This window comes from Colossoma macropomum, unplaced genomic scaffold, assembly GCF_904425465.1.
Source record: "Colossoma macropomum unplaced genomic scaffold, Colossoma_macropomum, whole genome shotgun sequence".
In the NCBI taxonomy this organism is placed as follows: domain Eukaryota; kingdom Metazoa; phylum Chordata; class Actinopteri; order Characiformes; family Serrasalmidae; genus Colossoma; species Colossoma macropomum.
In genome coordinates, this window is record NW_023494786.1 from 9286150 (window position 1) to 9308604 (window position 22455).

The following is a 22455-nucleotide window of genomic DNA, read 5'->3' on the forward strand; positions in this document are numbered from 1 at the left end:
GTGTTTTTGATAAAGTGCATAGAGGAAAGCCGGGGAGATTATATGTTCATGGGTATCTATTGTACTCCTTTGACCATAAAGTCAAAGAGCTTGGTGGTAATGGCCTGTAACAATGGTACTGCAGAGGAAAGAATTGCTTAAATATCACTGTTCATTTCTAGCGCTCTATGGGGTCTATTCTGTTGGAAAGATACTTTTCTTCCAGTTTAATCCATGCAACTTTCAAGAACCCTTTGAGAATCCTTCTTCAATGAAAGCAACCCAAAACAGCACACGTCCAGGGACTTTTGGAGGTAAAGTAGTCCATGTGTATGTGAATCGTAAAACCGTCTTTTGAAATGTGGCCACAATTGCAAAAGAGGACAAAAGATCTAATATTTCAGCGGCACGGAGTAAATGTCATTCAAAGAGTTATCCTCCAATTAAAGTTACTCTGTCCTGAGCAACAGCAACACAGCTTTAGTATCCAAAATGTTTAGACATGTTCACATAATTTATGTGACCTCAAACCAATTGTTTCTTTTTGCATGACATATTGAGGAGTGAAACCTCTTGTACTTACTTGTAACATGTGCTCTGATGACATGTGGCCTTTTGTTGAGCCAGACCAAAAGCATGATTAGATTCCTCAGCAGGAGGGGAACACCAGGATAACTTATTGTGTGGGAATGTAACATAAGCCCTTAACTAAAGGAATATGTTACTCTGGACAAAAAAAAATGGCACAAGGTGTAGAATACATGTCGTTATTTAAAGGTTTAAAACTATAGCATTAGTCATTTCAGAAATGTTCTGTTCTGAGAAATTGTGCTAACGCAATGAAACATGCACGCATGTATACAATGTATGCAATGTACACTATAAAGTAACAATACTTTCGTCATCCATTTACAGTGTATTTTTGACATCAACAGAAAAATACAGAGAAACCACATAATAAACCATTATAGTTTTATATTTGAGCAGTCTTTGCACTTTTACTCATTTCATAATTTAGTACATTATGCAAACTATGCTGACTCTCAAATAAATACATCACAATCTATCAAAACAAATCGCAGTTTTTGCTAAACTACAGAAGACACTTGTACATGTTTATTTACTACATTTAAAATATTGTAAAAAAGAAAAAACACAAAATGTGTTATGTCACATTTCATGTATATTGTATTTTATAAACTCAGCAAATAAATAGAAATTGTGCAGTAATTGTGCCACATTTAGGTGTTTCCTCCCGTGGGTGTGCAGTATTGTCACATAGAAAATTAACAAAGTATGTTATTTGACTGGGAGTGTTTCTGCATATAACAGTATGTTTTCTATCTATTATCTATTCACTTGATTATGTACTGTATTATAAAATATTTTTGTGGTCAGTCCTAAAATGCAGCAAATACTTTTTTAATTGCAATTGGCTCTGAATCTCAAAATTTCTGTATATATACTGAGGTTAACACTGGGATATTATGTTGTGCTTGAAAACATAGTAAAGTCAACCTGAGTCATATTAAAACAGTGCATCATATCATATAATTTAAAAGATAAAACCTAGTAGCGTCTGCCATCAAAAAGACATCTAAAATGTCTTCTGTTTTTTCATTCCATCACTGTGCACCAGTGGGCAGGAAAAAATAATATTGACCAATAGCACCATGTTTCACCCCCCAGTAAACCATCCATGCCTAGCTGGTTCAGAAATCCTCCCTGATACCATGTTTCGCTCAAAGCGTCCCAGTACAGAAGGAAAATGTGCTGATTTCTGATTTACATGGACAGTTTGTCAAGGGGAGGCTGTAACTGAACGTTTGTCCATGTGCAGCAATAATGTGGTCAATAGTATTCCTAGCTGTAGATAGCTGCTTTATTTACTTTGGACAAGATATAGCAAAACCAATATGGAATATCGCTGCAATCAGTAGGCTACACATTAGTAGACATAACAGGAACAGAGTCTGGCACAGTTTGATTTCCCTGCTCAAACACACCTTCTAAACCTGCTTACTAACAGATGGGTTGAATATTTTAGACCAATTCACACTTATTTACACACTGTAAACCCTTATAGGTTAAGTTTACTCAAAATATTAGAGGCAATTTATTGCTTTAAATGAATTAGGCTTTGAAACTCAGTTTTTGTCTGAAATATACATGGAGTTAAATAAACTCAAACTTTTAAGTTTAACAAACAAAGCATAAGTATATATCATATAAACTATGGGCCTCGTTCATCAGTATCTTCCTGGATTTTTTCTTAAATTTGTTCTTGAGATAGATCCTAAGAAAAAGTCTATATCAAATTCAAGACGTGTTCTTAAACCGCAGAATTGCTTACACCTTTGTGCTCTTGAGTGCATGTAGGCTTTGTTCTTGGCCAAGAACACATTTCAAATAAGAAAACACTGGAGAATGTCAGCATCTTTGTGAAAACTGTGTAAGTTGAAACATGCTAAGTTGAAATACGGAACGTAACTAACTGTAACATTTATGGTGGAAAAACCAAATTCAAACAAGAAGCTGGCAAATAAGAAGCTGACTTATTGAGAATTTTCAAGCAGTGGCCTTTTGTTTTCAGGATAACAGGCTTAGCTTTGGCTACTGTGCAGAGCCAGCCATACATTGATAGAGTTATAAAAAAATCCACATGAACTGGTTTATAATTCGCAAAAAATATAACATTGCAAACGTTTTCATTAGCTGACCAACTAACAGTGTGTGACTCATTGTCACTTGCTTTTGTCTTAATTTAACATTTTACTCATTCGTGTAGGTTCAGTGTCCTCAACCTGGCAACCCGCGTGAGCTTGGACTCTGGGGAGCAGGGTGCGGGGGCAGGTAGCTCTCACTAATATTTTGATTTTGGACTGCAGTACCCATTTTGAACACTTGCTGTCAGTATTACATATTGCACCTTTACGCAACTACAACTTTTTTTTTATTTTCACAATATTGACATAATTGTAATGATCACAAACTGAAGTCTAAAAAAAACTTTTTTCAGAGTTACATACTCTAACAACCCTTCTGAGAAAACCTACTACTTTGCAACAAAACAACCAAACTGCCAGACTACTCAGCAGAGATACTAAACACATTTATGGTTAGGACACCTAAACATGTAAAGTGCATCCAAATTTGCCTTTAACCTGCATATAATAAGTGAATGTCTTGTTTGTTTGAAAACAACATCTGAAGGAAAAGAAGATCTAATAAACAGAAATGAACTAACTCGCTAGGAATTCTGGGTTACACTGCCCTGTACTCTCTTACTGCTTGCCGTTTTGAGTTTGCTTCTAATCACTAAAATAGGTACAATCGAATTTTCAACCAGACAGTACAAACAGCGTGCCTGAATTAAGTGGTGGCATCTAATTGCAAGAAAATAAGTAATCCTAGTTTAATCATTTAAGTAAGAATAACGTCAGGGCTTTTTTTAGTGCAGTGGTGGTGTACAGGGCTCACCTGCCTACATGGCATTCAAGTCAATGTGAGAACTTTCCAGGTTACAATAACAGAATCAGTCAGTCACCTGTACAAGATCTTTGAACTTTCTTGTGTTTTTTCATACCATAGAAAGAATATGCATTTTGCATTTATTTTGACTGCATACAATACAGCCTCTGGGCACTTTTTGTTCAGTGTTTGATGTTCAGTGTGTTTTGGACATACTAATCTTTCTAAAGTACAGTTGAAGTATATGATTTTGCACACAGCTCAGGACACAAGTTTACCCAGACTACAAGGTAAGGGTGGGCGATTTTTAAAAATGAACCCCTTTGTTTTAACAGGCAGGCCACTAAGAACAAATTCTTATTTACATTGGGCCTGGCAAGCACCCCAAAAAACATAAGACAAATAACAGACTAACACTGGCAAAAAGAGGTTTTGCGAATATGTTGGATTGGACAAAATGCACCAGCAAAACAGTAGTGCCATGGTGAATAATATTAGATGAAAAAATATTAGTATTAGTAATATTATTATTAGAAAACTAGTAGCACAAACAAACTAAAAAATACGACAGGCTGTTCGAAAAATCAGCGTAGACCAGCATGCCTTGTCACCAGGAAAACCAGCTTATGTTATGTTTTGGACGCTGGTACGCTGATCAACCAGCACAACCATGCTGGGTGACCAGCTAAACCAGCACTAGGCCAGCTTGAGACCAGCACAAACTAGTTTCTGTTCTTTTCAGAAGAGATGATTTAGGCCTACTGTCATTTCACAGCCCCTGTTATAAGGATAAGCTTAGTTTATAGTTAGCGTAGTGAAAATAGCAAAACTAGACAGTGCAAGTTCATTAACAGGCAAAGAGGAGTCTCTTGAGTGTCGCCAACTGGGACTTGTGTTACTATGAAATGATGCGCTCCGGAGAAGACCAGATCAGATGCTCAGGAGCTGACATGACGGTAAAGTGTCGCCCCCTTGTGGAGCCCTGCAGGTGTATCAGGAGGTTTAGAGCTGCTGGAGATGTACAGTGAGAAATCACACAAGTCCAGCGTTTTCACTGTCCGTGTGTCTACTCTATATGCAGAGGGTGTGCGACTAAGATCTTATACTATCCAACTATCAACCCTCGTTAATCCTCTAATCCGTGCTGTTTAATTGTTATGGGCCTCCAACCGGCTGCTGTTGCTGCATTCATGTGCTGTTGCCTGTCAGTATTTACCTCCACCACAGATGCAGAGCCAGAGTGTAACAAAACGGTTTAATATGATGACAAAAAGGTATCATTGATGACTGATGAGCACTGGGAAACGTCGAAATTAATATGAATAACGCGTTGTTTTCATAGTTAAAAACCGTAAAATTATTCTGGAAAGTGTGCATAGTTTTATAGACCTTTACTCTGTTAAGAGCGCATCCAAATTTCTGATCCAGGATCAGCATCTAAAGAAGTGGCCTATATATTCAGCTGCCTTTTTTCCACCCATATTTCCGACGAATTCTGCCTTCTCCTGCGCCATGATTGGTTAGTAGTTCATACTCTCGGCGACCCGCTGAAATATTGGCCAATCCTAGCGCGGGATGTCGAAACTACCAGCCAATCCGAAAGCAGGAGGCGGGACTTGTTGGAATACGGGTGGGAAAAGAAATCCAACTGTGAAGCAGCAGCAGCTCAGGCCCGCCATTTCACCGAATGCCTTCGGTCCCTCAAACCGGGCAGGGCTGGCCGAATTAAGAGCCGGCGGGGATTCGGGGAGAGACGAGCGGACGAGAGATGAGTCACCTGTGAATTATCTTTCGCTGGATTTCCAACAATGTAACGGCTCAGTCGTTTAACCGTCTCGGTCTGTGGATAGTAAACGTTAACCGTTAACGTCTCTCTCTCTGCCTGCCTGGGTTTAACTCAGCCACCGTCCTCCTCCTCCAGCTGACAGACAGACCGCTCACAGTCCGCCTTTCACGCCAAAGAAGTGGAAAACGCGTAGGACGTTATATACGTATTGTCATTTTTTCAGATAAGTTGAACATTTGACCCTTAACCGCTTCAAAGATGTCGGGGCAGAGCATTACTGACAGGATAACCGCCGCTCAGCACAGCGTTACCGGATCGGCGGTGTCCAAAACAGTGTGTAAGGCAACGACGCACGAAATCATGGGCCCGAAAAAGAAACATCTGGACTGTAAGTGCATTTCGTGCTGACAGCTCGGTTTTCTGCCACACTAAAGATGTAAAAATGTTCATGGTTGCCTCTCACAGTGTAGCTGTATTGTTATTGTTCTGGCGACGTTACCGGAGCTCACAATGGACAGGCAGGCCCTGGTGATGATGCTAAGCTAATAATGAGACAGAGCTGATTGTGTGGTAGCTAACAGTGACTGTGGCTGTAGTGCAGCATCTTCAGCCTGCATGCTTTTTACAGACAGAGTACGAGAGCTTAGCTCTTGAATCATCTATTAATAGGCTATAGGTAAGATTTTGATAGATATGTGTAGGTAAAGATTATTTAGAAAGACGATTAAAATAACCTTTGGATGATTTAATTTTACAGCTGCAGTGATTTTAATCAGTTCAGTCACGTTAGATCAGTTCAGCACTTCGTCTGTAGCCTAGTTTATGTGGGACTATTAGTTTTCTAATTATTTGACACATTTTGAGCCCTCACTGTTGCCTGCAGGGCAACTGTAGGATTTAACTGGTACAGCTTTTCTTAGGTTTGCTGTGTCCAGGTTGCCTGCTGGAAGTCACTCCAGAACTGATGCTGTTAAAGTGCAGACTCAGTGAATCAGTATCCACCAGAACTCACGATAAGCATGTCCTTGATGTCTATGAATGGCTAGCACCTTCTTAAAGGAGTCTTGGTAGAGTGCCAGTCTAGTAAGTTACTTCATTGTGTTTGGAAATAGAAGTCTATTTGTGGCCTCATCAATGTCTGATTACTTTCCCAAGGCCATTAGAATGCTTGTATTTACTGTATATATGTGTGTGTCTGTAGCCGTATGAGGAGATGCCCTGTGATGGGCAGCACGTATTGTTCATGTACCACAACTAAAGGAAAAAAGGTACAATATATATTCTCACTGCTCATGATTGTACACTGCAGACTGTGGTTTTCAGCATGGATTTATTGGATTCAGGTCAGCTTGAGTCAGTAGACGGTACACATTTACAGGAATTAATGTTTTCACTGGAAACCCTGCTCAGTGAACCACTCCCCTTCTCATCCGCCCATCCCAAAAAAAAAACAGATTTGCCTATGGGTAAACTTCTCAACTAATGCATTGTCCTGCCCTCTGATGTCTGTACTTATCATGCATTGTAATCACTGTATTACAGTGCCGAGCACATTGGCGTACAGCGCCTTGTGTGTTTCATCTATTTTTAGTAGTTACAAACCTCATGTGGTGAAAGGTTGCATTAAAGTTGGCAGTGTTTTGATGGTGGCTGGATAATGCCAGTCCTGGCAGCCATGTGATTAGAATTCACCCATTCACAAAGCTAAAGAAGCACTTTGACAAAGAACAGCACATCCAGGACTGTTAGCCAAGACCATTTAAAAGAATCGTTCACTGAAAAATCAAACCGTCCCGAATGTAGTCGATAAGGCATGTTTGCTGTCTGTTGCAACTAAGAATTAATGGAGGTTATCCAAAATCTTCTTGGGTGTTCTGTTATATTTGCTCCACTGCACTAGTAAAGAAGCAAACACCAAACATGTGGTAAGGGGAAAACTGTGTAGTATGTTTATAAGAAGTCTATTGCTTAACAGTTTTTGAATTGAGCAACTTTAATGTGTTTAAAAGAGACTCCAGAAACTGTCTGAAATACTTTCAATATTGTAATACAACAGGCATAGTGTTAATTGGAACACATGAATTGCTGCCACTCATGCTTACCTAATTGCAAAGACCAAAATAATAGTTTCAGTTAATGTACAATTAATTGTGTAACTCTAATTAATGTGCTCCAGTTTACTCTATTTTTGTTCGAGTGATTATTTCAGCATGTCTCCACAAAAAGCACAATATGAATTTCGAGAGAGCCTGAATCTGAAGGTTTGTTGTCAGCATTTGCCATTTTTTGTGGTATTGAGGTTTGTCTTGCTTGTCAGACGTCAGCATTAGGCCTAGATTATCTTGCATGAATGTGTAACTTTTTCATGACTGCAGCGTTTGAATTTGGTATCTCGCACTTCACTATTGAAGACTTACTTCCTCCTACATACCACATTATTCGAGGTGTTGTGCAATACCTGTGTTTTATTATGTAATCCCTCATAAATCACTTTTTTTGTTCCTGAAAAGGGTATTTTGAACACTATGTGGGTTAATATACAGTTCCTTTGGGTTGTGTCATAAATGGACACAAGTTTCTTGAGTCATCATGTTTGCAGGTTTGCAACCAGCTTACCAGCTCACGCCCATTGGGATGTTGATGACTGAGTTTTTGTTATAAAAACATTCCAGCATAACATTGTTGTGCTGTGTTATGAACATTGACCTTCTAATGATTGTTGTGTTGTTTTTTCTGTTGTAGATCTCATCCACTGTACCAATGAAATGAACGTGAACATTCCTCAGCTGGCTGACTCGCTTTTTGAGAGAACCACCAACACCAGCTGGGTGGTCGTCTTCAAATCCCTCATCACAACACACCACCTCATGGTCTATGGCAATGAGGTGTGTGTTAATGGCAGCCACTCCCAATATTTTGGGTCGTCTACTTAAATGTTTATGAAGAGTGTTAGAACACACTGAAATGCATAATGCTAATCTGTTATGTGTTGTGTTGCAGCGTTTTGTTCAGTACTTGGCATCCAGGAATACGTTATTCAACCTCAGCAACTTTTTGGATAAAAGTGGGTTACAAGGTACAGTGAGTCAACTTGGTTCAGCAAATAATCATACGTCAGGATTTAATTCTCACGTGTACAAATGCTCCACCTGCACAATCAGGACTTTTGGGGAAGAAAATATGTACACATTTGTAGAGAAATAAGAGTGTTTGTTATAAAAACATTCCAGTGTAACATTGTAAGCTGAAGCAGATGACTCGCTACTATAGTGATGGTTATAACATGCTACTATAATGATGTTTATTACATGCTACTATAGTGATGGTTACAACGTGCTACAATAGTGATGGTCAGACCACAGTTAGTTCACATTGTGATTGGCTGAGAGGCACTCCGTAAGTGCCAGTAACTACCTATAATGGCATTCTGAACAAATCTTGTTCGCCTTTAACTTAGCAAAGACAACCATCCGTTAAAAAAGTAATGGCCACAACTTTATTACAAAGAACAATCCCACAGAAAAGAACTATAACATCAGCAAACGAGCAACAACAACAAACCAAAACGCTCCCACTATAATCAACAAAGCTGCTTACATGAGATGTAAGAAGCAGAGCTTTTACGGACTCCACGTTTCTGTTTCTGACACGTTGCATCGCATCACACCGATATTCCACCTTACATGCTGCGGTTAAACATGCCGTCGTGAAAACACTTTAAACTAGCCACTTGGAAAGTTGGCTGTATGACCCTTCCTCTAATGAGGACATTGATAGCTGGAAGTTTCAATTAGGGATGGGTGATACGGCAAAAAATGTCACTTTACATTATCATGATATACAACACATCACAATATTTTGACGCAGACACAATACACTAGTAGTGCCACTTTTAAGAACTGCCATGAAATATTTACGGCACAATTATTTGTATTCAGCGTTTCTCTTTCTGTACTGCACTAAATCCAGTTAAACAGGACTAATTAAGCTGTCTTTGTAATGAAACATGCGGTTGGTCAGTGTTCTTTAAATACTGACGATATCCACAATATACTCAGAAAATTTTGTGTATCATGATAGTAAAGTGTGTATGATAATAATAATATTTATCATGATATTGATAAAATATTGTCATATTGCCCACCTGTAGTTTCAGTTATTAGTACCATGTTTTTATTCTGCTGTGAGCTATTAATATTGCCTTTAAACGTGTGACAAGTATCCTATGGTATAGCACTTCAACTTTTGTGTTATTACATAATTAGATTGCAGAGTTGATTTATTATGTATTCTTTTATCGTTATTCTGCTTTCTCTTCTCCTGTAGGCTATGACATGTCCACTTTTATCCGAAGGTACAGCCGGTATCTGAATGAAAAAGCAGTGTCATATCGGCAGGTTGCTTTTGATTTTACGAAAGTAAAGCGTGGGTAAGTTATTCAAGGAAATCTCCTGCATTTTATTAGTCTTCTCACTTCAGATAACATGTCAATGTTTGCATAGCATGTGACATCTCAAAATTATCTAGACATTTGATTTAGAACTGCAAGAAAATGCTTGGATATACAATGTAGCGATGGCTTAACCAGAAATGTTGCTTAACTATTAGAAAAACTTCAGGAATGGTGTGTCACGTTTTTTTGGAAAACAAAACTGAAAAAGAACAAATGCTGAGATGAAGCGGTGAACGATGTTATCTGCTCAAGAGACATAGTAATAGGCCGAGTATTAAACCTCCTACCTGCTGATCCCCAGTCATATCCTGTTTCACCTATTTTTAAAACAAATAATGTGTTCCTTCAGGGTTGATGGAGTGATGAGAACAATGAACACAGAGAAGCTTCTTAAAACCATCCCCATCATCCAGAACCAGATGGATGCCCTTCTAGACTTCAACGTGAGTTTCCATCATTTAGCCCACAGCTAAATGTCAATTGTTAGATCACATTCATTTTTCCTGAAAGGGCCCACTTAACATCAGTTATGTTTAAGAAAAGATGACCCAGTCATCGTTTTTAAATTGTCTATTTCTCTGCTTGGCAGCAAAGCTTTTTGCGAGGAAAATCAAATGATTTTTTTCTGTCTAGGTCAATGCCAACGAGCTCACCAATGGGGTTATCAACGCAGCCTTCATGCTTCTCTTCAAAGATTCAATCAGGCTTTTTGCAGCTTACAACGAGGGGATAATCAACCTGCTGGGTAAGGCTAGCCACACACACAGGGATGAATGAGTACATTTTCTCATTGTGCGTTCAGTTTTCATTCCAAAAAGTGAATTACAGTGTTCAGTGTTAGTATCATGTACTAGAAAGGAATAGCAATAATAATAGTAATAATATTATTGATACTCATTTATTGTAGACATTTCATGTGATGTACTGATCAACTGCCAAACTGCAAAATTAGGCTAAACCGCAAAAAACTATATTACTTATATACAGTCGTGTGCAGTTAGGCCCCAGTTGTGTTCATTTTCTAAGTGAAAATAAGTCAATTCATCCTCACACTTTTTTGCGAAATTTAGTGCTCAATTTATATTTATTTGCTGAGTAAAACATGTTGGAAAACATAAAATATAAAATGTGCTCGATTTGGACACCTTTTATGTTTAACTTTTTATTCCAATATGTTACATTCAGCAAGTAAACAGTGTTTTACATGCATTAAAATGTGCAGAAGTGAACCGTATTCATCATAAAGTTTGAGTCAAATTACATGTTTTGTTGATTTTCTAAATGAAAGTAAGTACGTATCATCTACAAAGAACACACCTCCACGTTTTTAAACAAGTACAAATGCTTCCAGGCAGGTGTACTACATCAGTTAAGCACTTAACATCCTATTGTGCTCTATGGCAGTGGTTTTCAACCTGTGGGCTGCAGTGGTAGTGCTAGAGAACAGAAATGAAGGAGCTACAGCTCTGTGCTGTATGGTCCAGTGTCTGTTTTTTTAAATAAAGCTTTGAAGCCAACCAAATTATGCCATCAATTGGAGGCTAAACAAATATACATCTAAACCTCTTGAACTGAGCCAGACCTCCTTACACACCTTATATTTCTTCAGCTACATTACTAACTCATTAGGTGAACCAGAAAATGTTCGATCATTTATTATTGTTTATTTTGTATTATATCATAAAATGATATACATTGATTATTGTATTACGTTTGTTTGTACTTTAAATGATCTGGTAAAATCTTGTGGTCTGTCGTGTGAGCCGCAAGTTAGAAAAGATTGGGAACCCCTGCTCTATGACATGGCCTGATTAGCATGTTCATACTAGTTGTCATTATTGGAGGACTGACAGCAGAAGCTTCAGTCACAAAGGTCCTATTAACATCCTATTAGCATCCGTCTCAAGTGATCTGATCACAAGTGGACAGTAAGAGATGTGGGCATTTCTATGTGTCTTGACATTACAGTGGCCACTTGTGATCAGATTTTGTGACTTGTGGAATGTCAGTATGTCACTGGTTTTGTTGTCTTGATAAAAATGTCCATGTTCGTTTAAGTGTAAGGGCTGTTACAGACCTTGAGATTGAATGGGCAGCTCACAATTTATAAACAAACAGGAGTGGAGATGAAGAAAGAAGGTACACAGCTGCTTTCATCTCTGCAATGATGACATTGTCATTCAAGGCAGTCTGGAAGGCATCGGAATGCTTTAGCGTTAAAACTACGTTAGTTGCCTGTGAGCGCTTCTGACAACTTTGAAAGGTGGTTTAGGAGATCGGATCATAAAGTGTCTCTAAGGCACATTGTAGTCCCTTCACAACTGTACTTGACGCTATATGTTTTTTTGAATGCATCACCCAAGACATTTTAGGGCCAGGTGTGAACAGGCCAAAGACTGCTCAGCTGGCTAGTGTTTCAGCAGGAACAGTGACTAAAGTGACATCAGTAAATAGAGTGAAAATGCACTCGACACTGCACTTTGAATGACCATACTGCTGGTGTTGCAAGATTGTGTCAGTCAGAACAGTTTGTCCACAACTACATAGAGTGGGAAATAATGGTAGGGTTGCAGTGAATAAACCCTTCATTACAAAGATGAATGTGCATTTGAGAATCCAGTAGTGTAGAAACCATAGACACTGCTCTACAGAGATGTGGAAAGAATAATATAATCAGATGAGTCATTCTTCAACATATTATTCACTAGTGGGCGAGTGCATGTGTGGCATACACCAAGAGATCAGCAGAGTCCTGAATGCTTGACCCTGACAGTCAGGGGGTCCGTTGGCTCTGTTAGGCTGTGAAGGGCATTTTGCTGGCAATTTTTTAGGGTCCACTTGTTCTCTTAGGCTACGTTTACACAGCAGGTAAAAGTGGCCCAAATCTGATCTTTTTCCTCAAATGTGACACAGATGTGTCATCTGTGTGGCTGTGTGAACAGCAAAAAACACACTGAATCTGACATTTTCAATTCCAATTTGAGACGCTTTCATATGTGGTACTGAAATCCGAGACATATCCGATCTGTGGAAATGCGACTCTGTCTGAACAGCCAGATCAGAATTCATGCGACTTTTACATCAGTACAACTCGACATTCGTCATAATTTCGCGCTGCTGAGACTCAAACATTTAGGCTGATGTTTCTGTACTAAAAAATTAGAAGAGACTTATCGCAACCGCTCTGTGTTCAAAGAGGTTTTGAACGAAACGGCTGAACGCGGCCGGAGGAGACCGAGGCTGCAGTGTTAGAGAACAGTTTAAAGAATCCGAGGACCAAAGAAGTGGCCGTGGCTGAATAACGTGCCCTTTTACGGCGAACTCAAACACATTGTGGGTGATGAGTCCAGCTGTCAACCACTGGAACTTTATACTCGCTCCTGTGATGCTGACGAAGACAAAACTGAAAGCTGCGGGAGCGACTGGAATTCTCTAGCCGTCATGACTTTTTACCTCTGGATGAGCCGCCACGTGAAGCACTGTTCTTTTGCGCATGCGGGTTGGTTTAGGAGCGTGACCTGTTCAGACTGATGTCGCATACAGGTCACATTTAAAAGATAATGTGAACAGCCAAACAAAAAAATTTGGTGTGACGTATTTGGTGGGAAAATCAGATTTGGGCCACTTCTACCTGCTGTGTAAACGTAGCCTTAGAGCAGTGGTGTCCAGTCTTATCTGCAAAGGGCCAGTGTGGCTGCAGGTTTTCATTCCCACAAAGCAGAAGCTCACATGATCAGTTCTTTGAAGACTGACCAGTTGATTAAGCAAGTAGAATCAAGTGTGCTCTGCATGTTTAAAATGAAATCTGCCAAGGGCTGGTGAAGATTGGACACCCCTGCCTTAGAGGAAAGGGTCACTACAAATGAGTACAAAGTTAGACTGAAAATATTCTTTGTTTCCATGGGATGTTTTGTTTTCCTGCATGTAGCCTAATGTCACATTAACTGACATTAGCCACCACGGCTAGTTAGTTACAAGCACTTTCCCAGAATCAGCAGGAGCAGAGAATGTGTTGGAACCAGGGTGCTTTTGCATCATTGCATCATTGCATTGTTCTGCGTTGAAATGCCACCTCTGCTTTTGCTTATTTTGCTTTGCACCATGCTGTGATTTCTGTGGGTCTTGCTTTCTTGAGGTCATCTCCTTATGCTGCCACTGATCAACTAATTTCTTTCATTTGATGCTACGTAACTACAGAAGCCATAATGGCCCGTGTTTAGTGAAATATTTAGGAATTAATGCACATATGAACTTTATTGGACTTAAGTCGTACAATAACTTAAGTGAGAAAATGTCATAGCTCTTATTTTGCAAATTTCTTTTGTAAGTGGAAGCTGTATCCTAGTGTTAGTTCAAAGTAAACATGAGGATTTGAGGATTATCAGCAATGTGCATTAATTTTAGAGGCTGAAATTTGGTTATGTGTGTAGTAGGGCGAGGATATTATGTCCCACGGTGTTCAAGGTCAGATTCAGTATGGCTCCACTGCTAATGTGACAACCCCCCACCCCCCAGTGAAAGGAGATGAGTGTCCTCTTTGTCTGTCTTGTAATAATGAGAGTACATTGTTTTGCTTACAGGCCTATCATGAAATATAATTTGGAAATCCTAGATTGACACAATTAACTTTTAGTATTACCTCCATTTAGATATTGCTTTCGTTATCTATCGGCTTTCTCTGCCAAGTCCATATTTATTGGTTGGTGAAGGGTAACAAAGTGTTTGCCTTCCTTCTACAGAGAAGTATTTTGACATGAAGAAGGTTCAGTGCAAAGAAGGCCTGGATATTTACAAGAAGTTCCTCACAAGAATGACCCGCATCTCAGAGTTTCTCAAAGTTGCAGAGGTGACTTTCTCTTGTCTTGCTGTAGAATGATAAAGGATTGTTAAAGGGGATTACTGTTGTAACACTGTCATGTTTTTTTCTTTGACAGCAGGTGGGGATAGACCGAGGGGACATCCCAGACCTTTCCCAGGTAAGACCACATCACCCTGACATACACTGACACTACAGAGATCGTCTAGACCTTTAGATTTTTGCTTTTCTTCCCTGAGACAGCTTTTATAGTCTCACTAATTCTTCTGAGTATTCTGCAAGCCTTTGCTACTATCTTTCTCTTTCACTGTGAAACGTCTGACAGATTGCTAAATGCATGTGGGTCTTGAAGTTGCATGTGACTGAAGATTTTCTCACTTCCCTTTCTTACGTTTTTCACCGTCTACAGCAAATAAAGGTGTTTTGGGTGCAGCTGTGATTAGGTGATTGGAAAATACCTGTTTGTGAAAGAGTTTAATTCTAAGGTCTTTAAATTACAAAGAGAAATAAACATTTGTAATGTAGTGATGACTCTCACATCAGCCACTATGAAGAGAATCCAATTAAAGTTGTAAATCCTTAAAATGCAAAATGTTAACACATAAAAAAATTAGTGTTACTACTGTATAGGTCCAATATAATTGAGGCTGAAGATAAATACATGGCAAACAGGAAGATACTATGTAAATGCTTTTTGAAGTACATAACCTGAAGTACATAACCTGGATCTCTGACCAGCACCACCTTTATATTCTGTATCTATCCTTATCTTTCCACTTCCTGTCCACCTTCAGTTTACAGTGTGTGTAAGTACTTCTTTACTCACTTTTTTCTGCACTTTACTAGAATTCTTGCCTATGTGATGTTTGTCGAAATCGTTCCTGTCGTTTTATTGTCTGGTTTATTGTGTGGCTCCTGAGTACGTGGCTTAATTGCTTGCTTTGCCTTAGGCTCCCAGCAGCCTGCTGGATGCTTTAGAACAGCACTTGGCCTCTTTAGAAGGCAAGAAGGTGAAAGACTCCACTGCAGCCAGCAGGTAGGCTCTGCATTTATGATTTGCAAATTCAGCCCAATAACACAAAGTAGAAAGAGAGAGGGCTCATATGACAATTAAACCTGCAACAAGCTTAATCTAGACTACTGTTCAAAAGTTTGGAATCAGTGTTTTTAATATAAAACCACTATGGTGGCAGATAAACGTATAAAAAGATTTAAATATATCAGTCCTGTGCAGCTTCACAACTTTATATAACTGCATATAATTAGTAGGAAGCTGTAAAAAATAAATAAAAACAAAGAAAGAAAGACAAGTTAGGTGTGTCCAGAATGATGAACAGAGCTGTAGATGATTCTAAAATGACTGCAGGAAGTTATCATGGAATTGATATACATAATACCTTGTATTTCAAAACTGTCAGTCACATCACGAGGCAGATAACTCAACAATAACATTTCTTTAAAAATACATAATTTTAACATTAAGCATTTTGTTTATGCTTGAATAAGTTCATGTTGTTGCCAAAATACTTGACATGTTAAATATTACATCTAAAAGTACTTTTTTAGAGTATTTTTAGAGTATTTAATGTACGACGATACATCATCATTGGTTTTGACTGATATTTCAAACCAATATTTAATGCCATATTTATTTTACTCAGCAAGAGCAGAATGTTTATTTGATGCTGGGGTACCTGCCAAAATATGCGCATTTTATTAGTTTTACTGCATTTTTAGCCCTCTATTAATACTTATTTTATTTCTCTGCAATGCTAAATCAAGTGAATTTACTCACAATTTTTGCAATTTTGTAAATATTTATGTATCAGCATAATGTGTATCGCCATCAGCAGATATGTACATGAAAAATATTCTGTTATGCATTCTGTTTTTAAGTGAGCGATTATTCATATTCGTTTCGGCATACAGAATGACTCCTTGTAACGTCTTTTGGTTTCTACAGGGCTAGCACGCTCTCCAATGCTGTGTCATCCCTGGCCAACACCGGTATGTCTTTTACCAAAGTGGACGAGAGAGAGAAACAGGCGGCCTTGGAGGAGGAGCAGGCTCGACTGAAGGCGCTGAAGGTAACGAATTAGACCTAAGCTGTGCGTGCTAAAAGTTTACGAAGCAGTAGGTTTATGTAACGTGTTTTGTCAGTATGTTTGAACGTCCTTCTCTGTATGCAGGAGCAGAGGCTGAAGGAGCTCTCTAAAAGGCCCTCATTTGCCACCACAGACACATCTCCAGTGTCCACCACAGCAGCCAGTATTAGTACAGCCCCTGCCATAGACCTGTTCTCTACCCCCAGCTGCTCGAATGGGTGAGCCTTTTACTGCATCAGGGATATAATCTGATTACGCATGCTCAGATATAAAAGTATATTCATGCTAATCGTTCAGTGTCTGTACTGTATTCATGCTGCCTTATAACGATCTCATTTTGTTCCTCTCATGCCAAACTGCCTTTTAATTTTCCTGTTCCTTTATTCTCAGTGCCCTGAAGATGGAGAGTGACCTCTTTGACCTGCAAACCACGTTTCAACCCTCCATGCAACCCGGGCCCTCTGTAGCCACACCGTGGGGAGGTAGGCCAACACATTCCTGCTTCTCTGTGCATTTTAATGTCTGAGATTCTGCATGCTGTGGTCTTCTCCATGTTAATGTTAGTCTCATTCTAATGTCCTTCCTGTTCGACTGTGTTCTTCTTTTTTTCTCTCTTTCTTCCCTTTGCCTGCTCAGATCCTTTCTCTTCTTCTGAAGCTGTCGATGACTCCATCCCAAACTTAAACCCTTTCCTAACCAAACTTGTTGTCGATCCTGCTCATCTACCTGTTGTGTCGTCCGATGGTGTTAGTTTTTCCTCTAGGACATCAGGTCATGAGATATTCGGTGGTAAACACATTTTGCTCTGCTCCTCCCATTCATTTCTAGTTCTTAGGTTCTTTATGGTCATTAGCAGTGCATTGGTATCACGTTATGTCAAACCGTTTCTGCTGTGGTGTATCAAAAATCACTCATTGCATTTCATCATTAGGGTGAAAGTGTGACAAAAAAGGTCTTTTGCCATACCATTCACTGTACAGACTTCACACAGCATTTGATATTCCTTGTTCCAACATGCACTATGCATAGTTAACCTTGTAGAAATGCCAAAAAGTGCAGTGAGAGAAGTATTTGTTTTAAAAAGACATTGACACATCTATGCCATTTCAGAGTGTCACTGCGAGAAATAACCACTAGGTCATTTACTGCTAAGATGTGGATATAAGGTATAAAGTGATAAGTGAATGATTTTGTTTCCTTTTCCACTGTAGATCAATACAATCCCTTTATTGATTCAAGCTCATCCGTATCAGCCAATTACAAACGAACAGTGCGGATAGAACACTTAATCTCAGGTACTATGATGGCAAACCATCCCCAACTATGTTCCTCAAGAAACATAGGGCACTGAATCAGTGCAAAGGGATGACATATATGACAAGCCTATAGTCATCTCCACTGGATGCCGTTTGTCTCTTGTACTCACTTGGATATGACTGGTGTGCTGTTAAGTGCAAATGTTGCCCTCAGCTAATATTCATTCTGCAGAGTAATATGAAACATCTCTGGTCTCGTTCTTTGAGTGTCTCTAACATTCTCAATGTCTGCTGTGCTGTCTCTCCCTTCTCCCTGCCTGCGTGTCAGACTCTTTTGGTCAAGCGTCCATGGTCCAGCATCTCCCAAACCCCTCTCCCTTCCAGTCTGAGCCCTCCACTGTAGCAGGCCTATTCCGAGGTAGGGAGCCTGTGGCTGGAGGTTGCCTTGTTAAGGCTCGATCTGTGGTCTCTGTTCTCACTGGCTGCCTCCCCTCCACCCTTCTACTAATGTTACCTTCCTTTTGTCTGACCTAACTTGAGGCATGGCAGCAATATGGTACTGCTTTAGATATAAAAATGGTGCAATGAGCATCAGTCTCATTGTATGAATTATGTTTTAATCTCTTTGAGATTACTGGTGAATTTTGCCCGAATAGGGTGTCAGTTTTAATCATGTGGCATGAGAGCATTTTTTAAAACAGAGCACTGGAGGAAATTCTGTAATTTTAAGTGAAGTTTCTGTTAGTATAGCTGCAGTAGTATCTGTATTGAAACTGTGTGTTTGAGTAGAACCTTTTTTGTCTTTTGAAGGGTATGGTGCACCACAGGTTCCTCCACCACAGAGCACAGGGGAGCTACATGTTGACTTTGAGTCTGTTTTTGGAAACAAAGCTGCCTCTTCCAGTAGCCTGGACACAGATGGTATGGCATGTTTGACCCAATATACCCACAGTATGGGTGGTAAAAAAATTTTTAGCTCCTGATGTGTTTGTTTGTTAACTCTTTAAACCCTAAGGCCCTGTATGTAAACTCAGTTCCTTACTCGTGTAATGACTTAACTTGCATACTAGTTTCATACAGTAATTAATAAACAATTAATAATAGTCACTGAGTTATAAGTAATAAGATTAAAGGTCTAATAATAAGCCTATGGTTTCAGGGGGTTCTTAGTAATTTATTGTTCCTGAAATTGCAGCCATATATTCTGTTTGTTTTCTCCTGTTTTTGAAAACCTTGTAGGTGGGATTTTGAAGCCCACTTTGGCAGGGTCTAATCAGCCTTCCACTCAACATCCGGAGAAACTTGTGTCCGATGACCTTGACTCCTCCCTAGCAAATCTGGTTGGAAGTAAGTGTTCATGCAATATTAATTAACAGATGATTGTAATGTAGCATTAGATACAACGCAATGATGTCTGAGAGGTCGTATTTTAACATTGTTCCTACTTCTGCCTTAATAACCATAATAACCTGTTTTTGCTTACTTTCAGACTTGGGAATTGGAAATGGCACCACCAAAAAGTAAGTGAATTCCATTCTCTAACAATTAAAGCAAATGTTTTGGCTCTGTTGAAACACTAACTCACTCTTTTTGTGCAGTGATATCCACTGGACCCAGCCAGGCGAGAAGAAACTGACTGGTGGAATGAACTGGCAGCCCAAAGCTGCCCCATCCACCACATGGAACCCTGTCTCCATGGTAATTTTGGAGCTTTGTGATTTTGGAAGCTGGGTAAAATAAATTGTTTCTGGTCTAATTGGTCCCCTTGTTTCGACAGCCTCCATCAGTCATGGCCTTCCCTGCCACAACCCCTACAGGCATGATGGGATATGGGATGGTGAGTCCTTAGAAGCTGAAATCAGGCCTATTGTGCCTAAAACTAAAATATTAATCAGGTTAGTTAGGGGCCTAGATGTGTCTCTCATAGCTCTGATTTCCGCAGCCCCCACAGTTGCCCTCAATGACTATGATGACGCAGCCCACAATGATGTACACGCAACCTGTGATGAGGCCATCCAACCCCTTTGGATCAGTTTCCAGTGCGCAGGTATGCATTAACACCCGTGGTAATTGTGAGTGCAGGCATACGCTGTGTGTTTCTTTAATAAGTGAAGCTCTCTGGGAACACGCTGTGATGTCTGTGGTCCACTGTGCTCACATGGGCCATGAGATTAATCCTCTCTCCCAGACTGCAGGCCACCTCTGTCCTCCTTTGTGTGTGCTCTCCTTTTCCTATCCCAGCTCTTCCCTTCTGTCTCTCTTTATCTTTGTCGTTTTCTCTGCACTAGCCCTCTGCTGCCTCTAGCCCCTCCAGTCAGAGTCCTCTCAGAGCCCCAGGACAAGACCCCTTTGCACAGCTCTCTCTCAAGGATTTCTTGTAGAACCTCGTCTTTCGTCTAGGTACTGCACGCCCCCTGTGCTTGCCCATAGTCGTGCATGCTGTTGCATGGCTTTTGCATTCTTGTGCATTCTGTATTATTGCTGTTGCTTGTTAAACCTAGATCACCCTGGGTTTGCAGTTAGTGATTAATATTTGAAAGTTGTATGCAAGTTTAGTACCTTTTCTGAATCACAAATATGACAAATATTGCAAAGTTTTTTATTTTATTTTATTTATTAATTTTGTACCCACTGTGTTCACTGGATGGAAAAGTACATCAAGTGCTTGGGGATTCCATAAATTGCATCAAAGTGGCACTGTTTTAATGTGTTGCATAATTTATTTTTATATTAATTTAAACTGTATAATTCATTTGTCAAGTAACTATTCTTTTTTTACCTATTACAGTAAAATGCAATTAGCATGCAATAACATTTCCACCTTTTTGGATTTTGCTTTCAGATGCAGTTTATGTAACCCAAGATGAAGTCGCTCCCTGAAGTCAAAGCACCACGCAGCAAAGTTCAGTCTTTTGTGCTGCCATGCTCTTCAGAGGAACTAAACATGTCTAAAACGTCAGCGATGCAGGAACAGAAGGTGTAATAAGACCAAGAGCTTATTGCAGTCATTTTTGTAATATGTCTGAGATATCAAGTGATGCTGCTGTTTTACCCTGATAGGGATTCCTCATGCATTTTATAATCTGTAAAGATACGTAATGGGGGCTGAGGGACTTTAATATTATGTATGTGAAGAAGTTATACTCTAATGTTCCTTCCTGCTGGATTTCTTTTTCTTTTTGTTTTTTTTCTTTCTTTTTTAATCAGGGGAGCCTTTGAGAGAGAGTGAGGCAGGATTCTCCCTAATTCCGATTCAGTCAGCGACTCCTATAGTAAATATTAAGAAGCAGTGATGATGTTTTACCTCTCCATTTAGTTTTGTCTTTTTAATTGTGTTCACAGGTAGACCTCTCTTGCGTGTCGTTTGTATTTATTTATGGTTTTTGACTCCAACACTGAGGAAGTTTATGAATTACAATGGAAGAAGTTTTAAAATAATTCCACATTACACATGTGGATGTTGGATTGTATAAGGGGAGTAATTAGAGTTTTAAAATAGCTATGTAAAAAAGAAAATACACCTGTAAGCTGAATGATATAGAACACTAAATATTCTCTAAGTTTCGTGTCTAGAAATACTCTTCGTAGATCAAGCATTCGCAACCCAACAGTACTGGGCGGATAAGATGTAGAACCTGGTTTGTTGATCTGTATAGTTGATAAGTGTGCCTAGGGTTTTTGCAATGAAATATCTGTTTGAACTAGTAAGGCACTTCAGTGGTTGCGAGGTGTTGCACTTGGGAAGGGAAGTGTTTCTGCATTATGCATGGCATGCCATCGTGTCACACAGACTGTTTGAAATGGCTGCCTCTGAGCTGAATCTGTGAATGTGAAGAGTTGCCCTCATGTTTCAGACTTTAATAAAGCAAGCAGACCCCCCCCAGCGAGGAGAGCCGCTTGCCTCACTGGATATTGGTCATGAGCAAAGGTCATAGTTCTCACTGTATATTTATCATGTAAAATACAAAAAAGGAAAAAAAAAGATTAAAAAAAAAGTCTTGATCAAGAAAAGTTGAGCACTGTTGACCGGTGCTTTGTGTATATACTGAATAGACTGTTCGTCTGGGTGGATAGTTAAGAGGTGGATAGTTAAGAGGTTTGAAATATGAAAGCAATTCAGTCAGACCTGAATTTACTGACATTCTACTGAATATTTTCTGTGTTGTCCTCACAGATCATTTTCTTTTGTTTACGTATTTAAAAGATGTAAGAAGAAAATTGGTGAACGTTTTCTTTTTTCAAATAAAGTGCAGCTTCCACAAAACAGGTGCTCTCTCCTTTCTTTAAAGTTTAGGATTCTGGGGACTCCTCAGATTTAACTGGCCAAAAAATAGTACCCTGTGGGGAGGAATAACTCACTGATGTGAAACAACAATTTCTATTCAGAACCACCAGGATCTCAGGGGCGTTTTGTGATTATTGTGGACTAAATGCCTTATGTTGCAGTGGCTTTTCTAAAACGAAAGGATTTGAAAAAGTTAGGTTGAATGTGAGTTCGATTTGAAGGCAGCCAAGTTCTTGTGAGAACAAGAGGGAAACAAATGAGAAAGTGCAGATCACAAAAACATTGATAGACTCAAGTTCAATAC

General features: G+C 39.4%; 1 protein-coding gene across 6 annotated transcripts; it reads left to right on the forward strand.

Annotated features, from left to right (window-relative positions):
- The first annotated feature begins 5101 nt into the window (after window positions 1–5101).
- On the forward strand, window positions 5102–22144 carry picalmb (phosphatidylinositol binding clathrin assembly protein b). Of its 6 annotated transcripts, XM_036560357.1 has the most exons (24): window positions 5102–5624; window positions 7979–8121; window positions 8237–8312; window positions 9563–9665; window positions 10039–10132; window positions 10323–10434; window positions 14429–14535; window positions 14624–14665; window positions 15300–15311; window positions 15456–15541; window positions 16469–16592; window positions 16695–16828; window positions 17001–17092; window positions 17247–17399; window positions 17822–17905; window positions 18195–18284; window positions 18677–18787; window positions 19106–19213; window positions 19356–19386; window positions 19465–19564; window positions 19644–19703; window positions 19809–19913; window positions 20155–20266; window positions 20709–22144. In XM_036560357.1, the coding sequence occupies exons 1-23, from the start codon at window positions 5495–5497 to the stop codon at window positions 20245–20247; spliced, it is 2190 nt and encodes a 729-aa protein (XP_036416250.1). In that variant the 5' UTR covers window positions 5102–5494; the 3' UTR covers window positions 20248–20266; window positions 20709–22144. The 6 variants fall into 6 exon arrangements, with proteins under 6 accessions (XP_036416250.1, XP_036416256.1, XP_036416264.1 ...); XM_036560363.1 differs by lacking the exon at window positions 15300–15311; XM_036560371.1 differs by lacking the exon at window positions 15300–15311 and having other exon boundaries at window positions 14627–14665.
- The last annotated feature ends 311 nt before the right edge of the window (window positions 22145–22455 follow it).

Excerpts from the sequence above, each read along its gene's own strand:
- picalmb (XM_036560357.1), top strand. The coding sequence starts at position 5,495 with ATGTCGGGGCAGAGCATTACTGACAGGATAACCGCCGCTCAGCACAGC. Across the intron at positions 10,133-10,322 it reads ATGCCCTTCTAGACTTCAAC|GTCAATGCCAACGAGCTCAC; the intron begins GTGAGTTTCCAT and ends TTTTCTGTCTAG. Across the intron at positions 17,400-17,821 it reads AGGTCATGAGATATTCGGTG|ATCAATACAATCCCTTTATT; the intron begins GTAAACACATTT and ends TTTCCACTGTAG.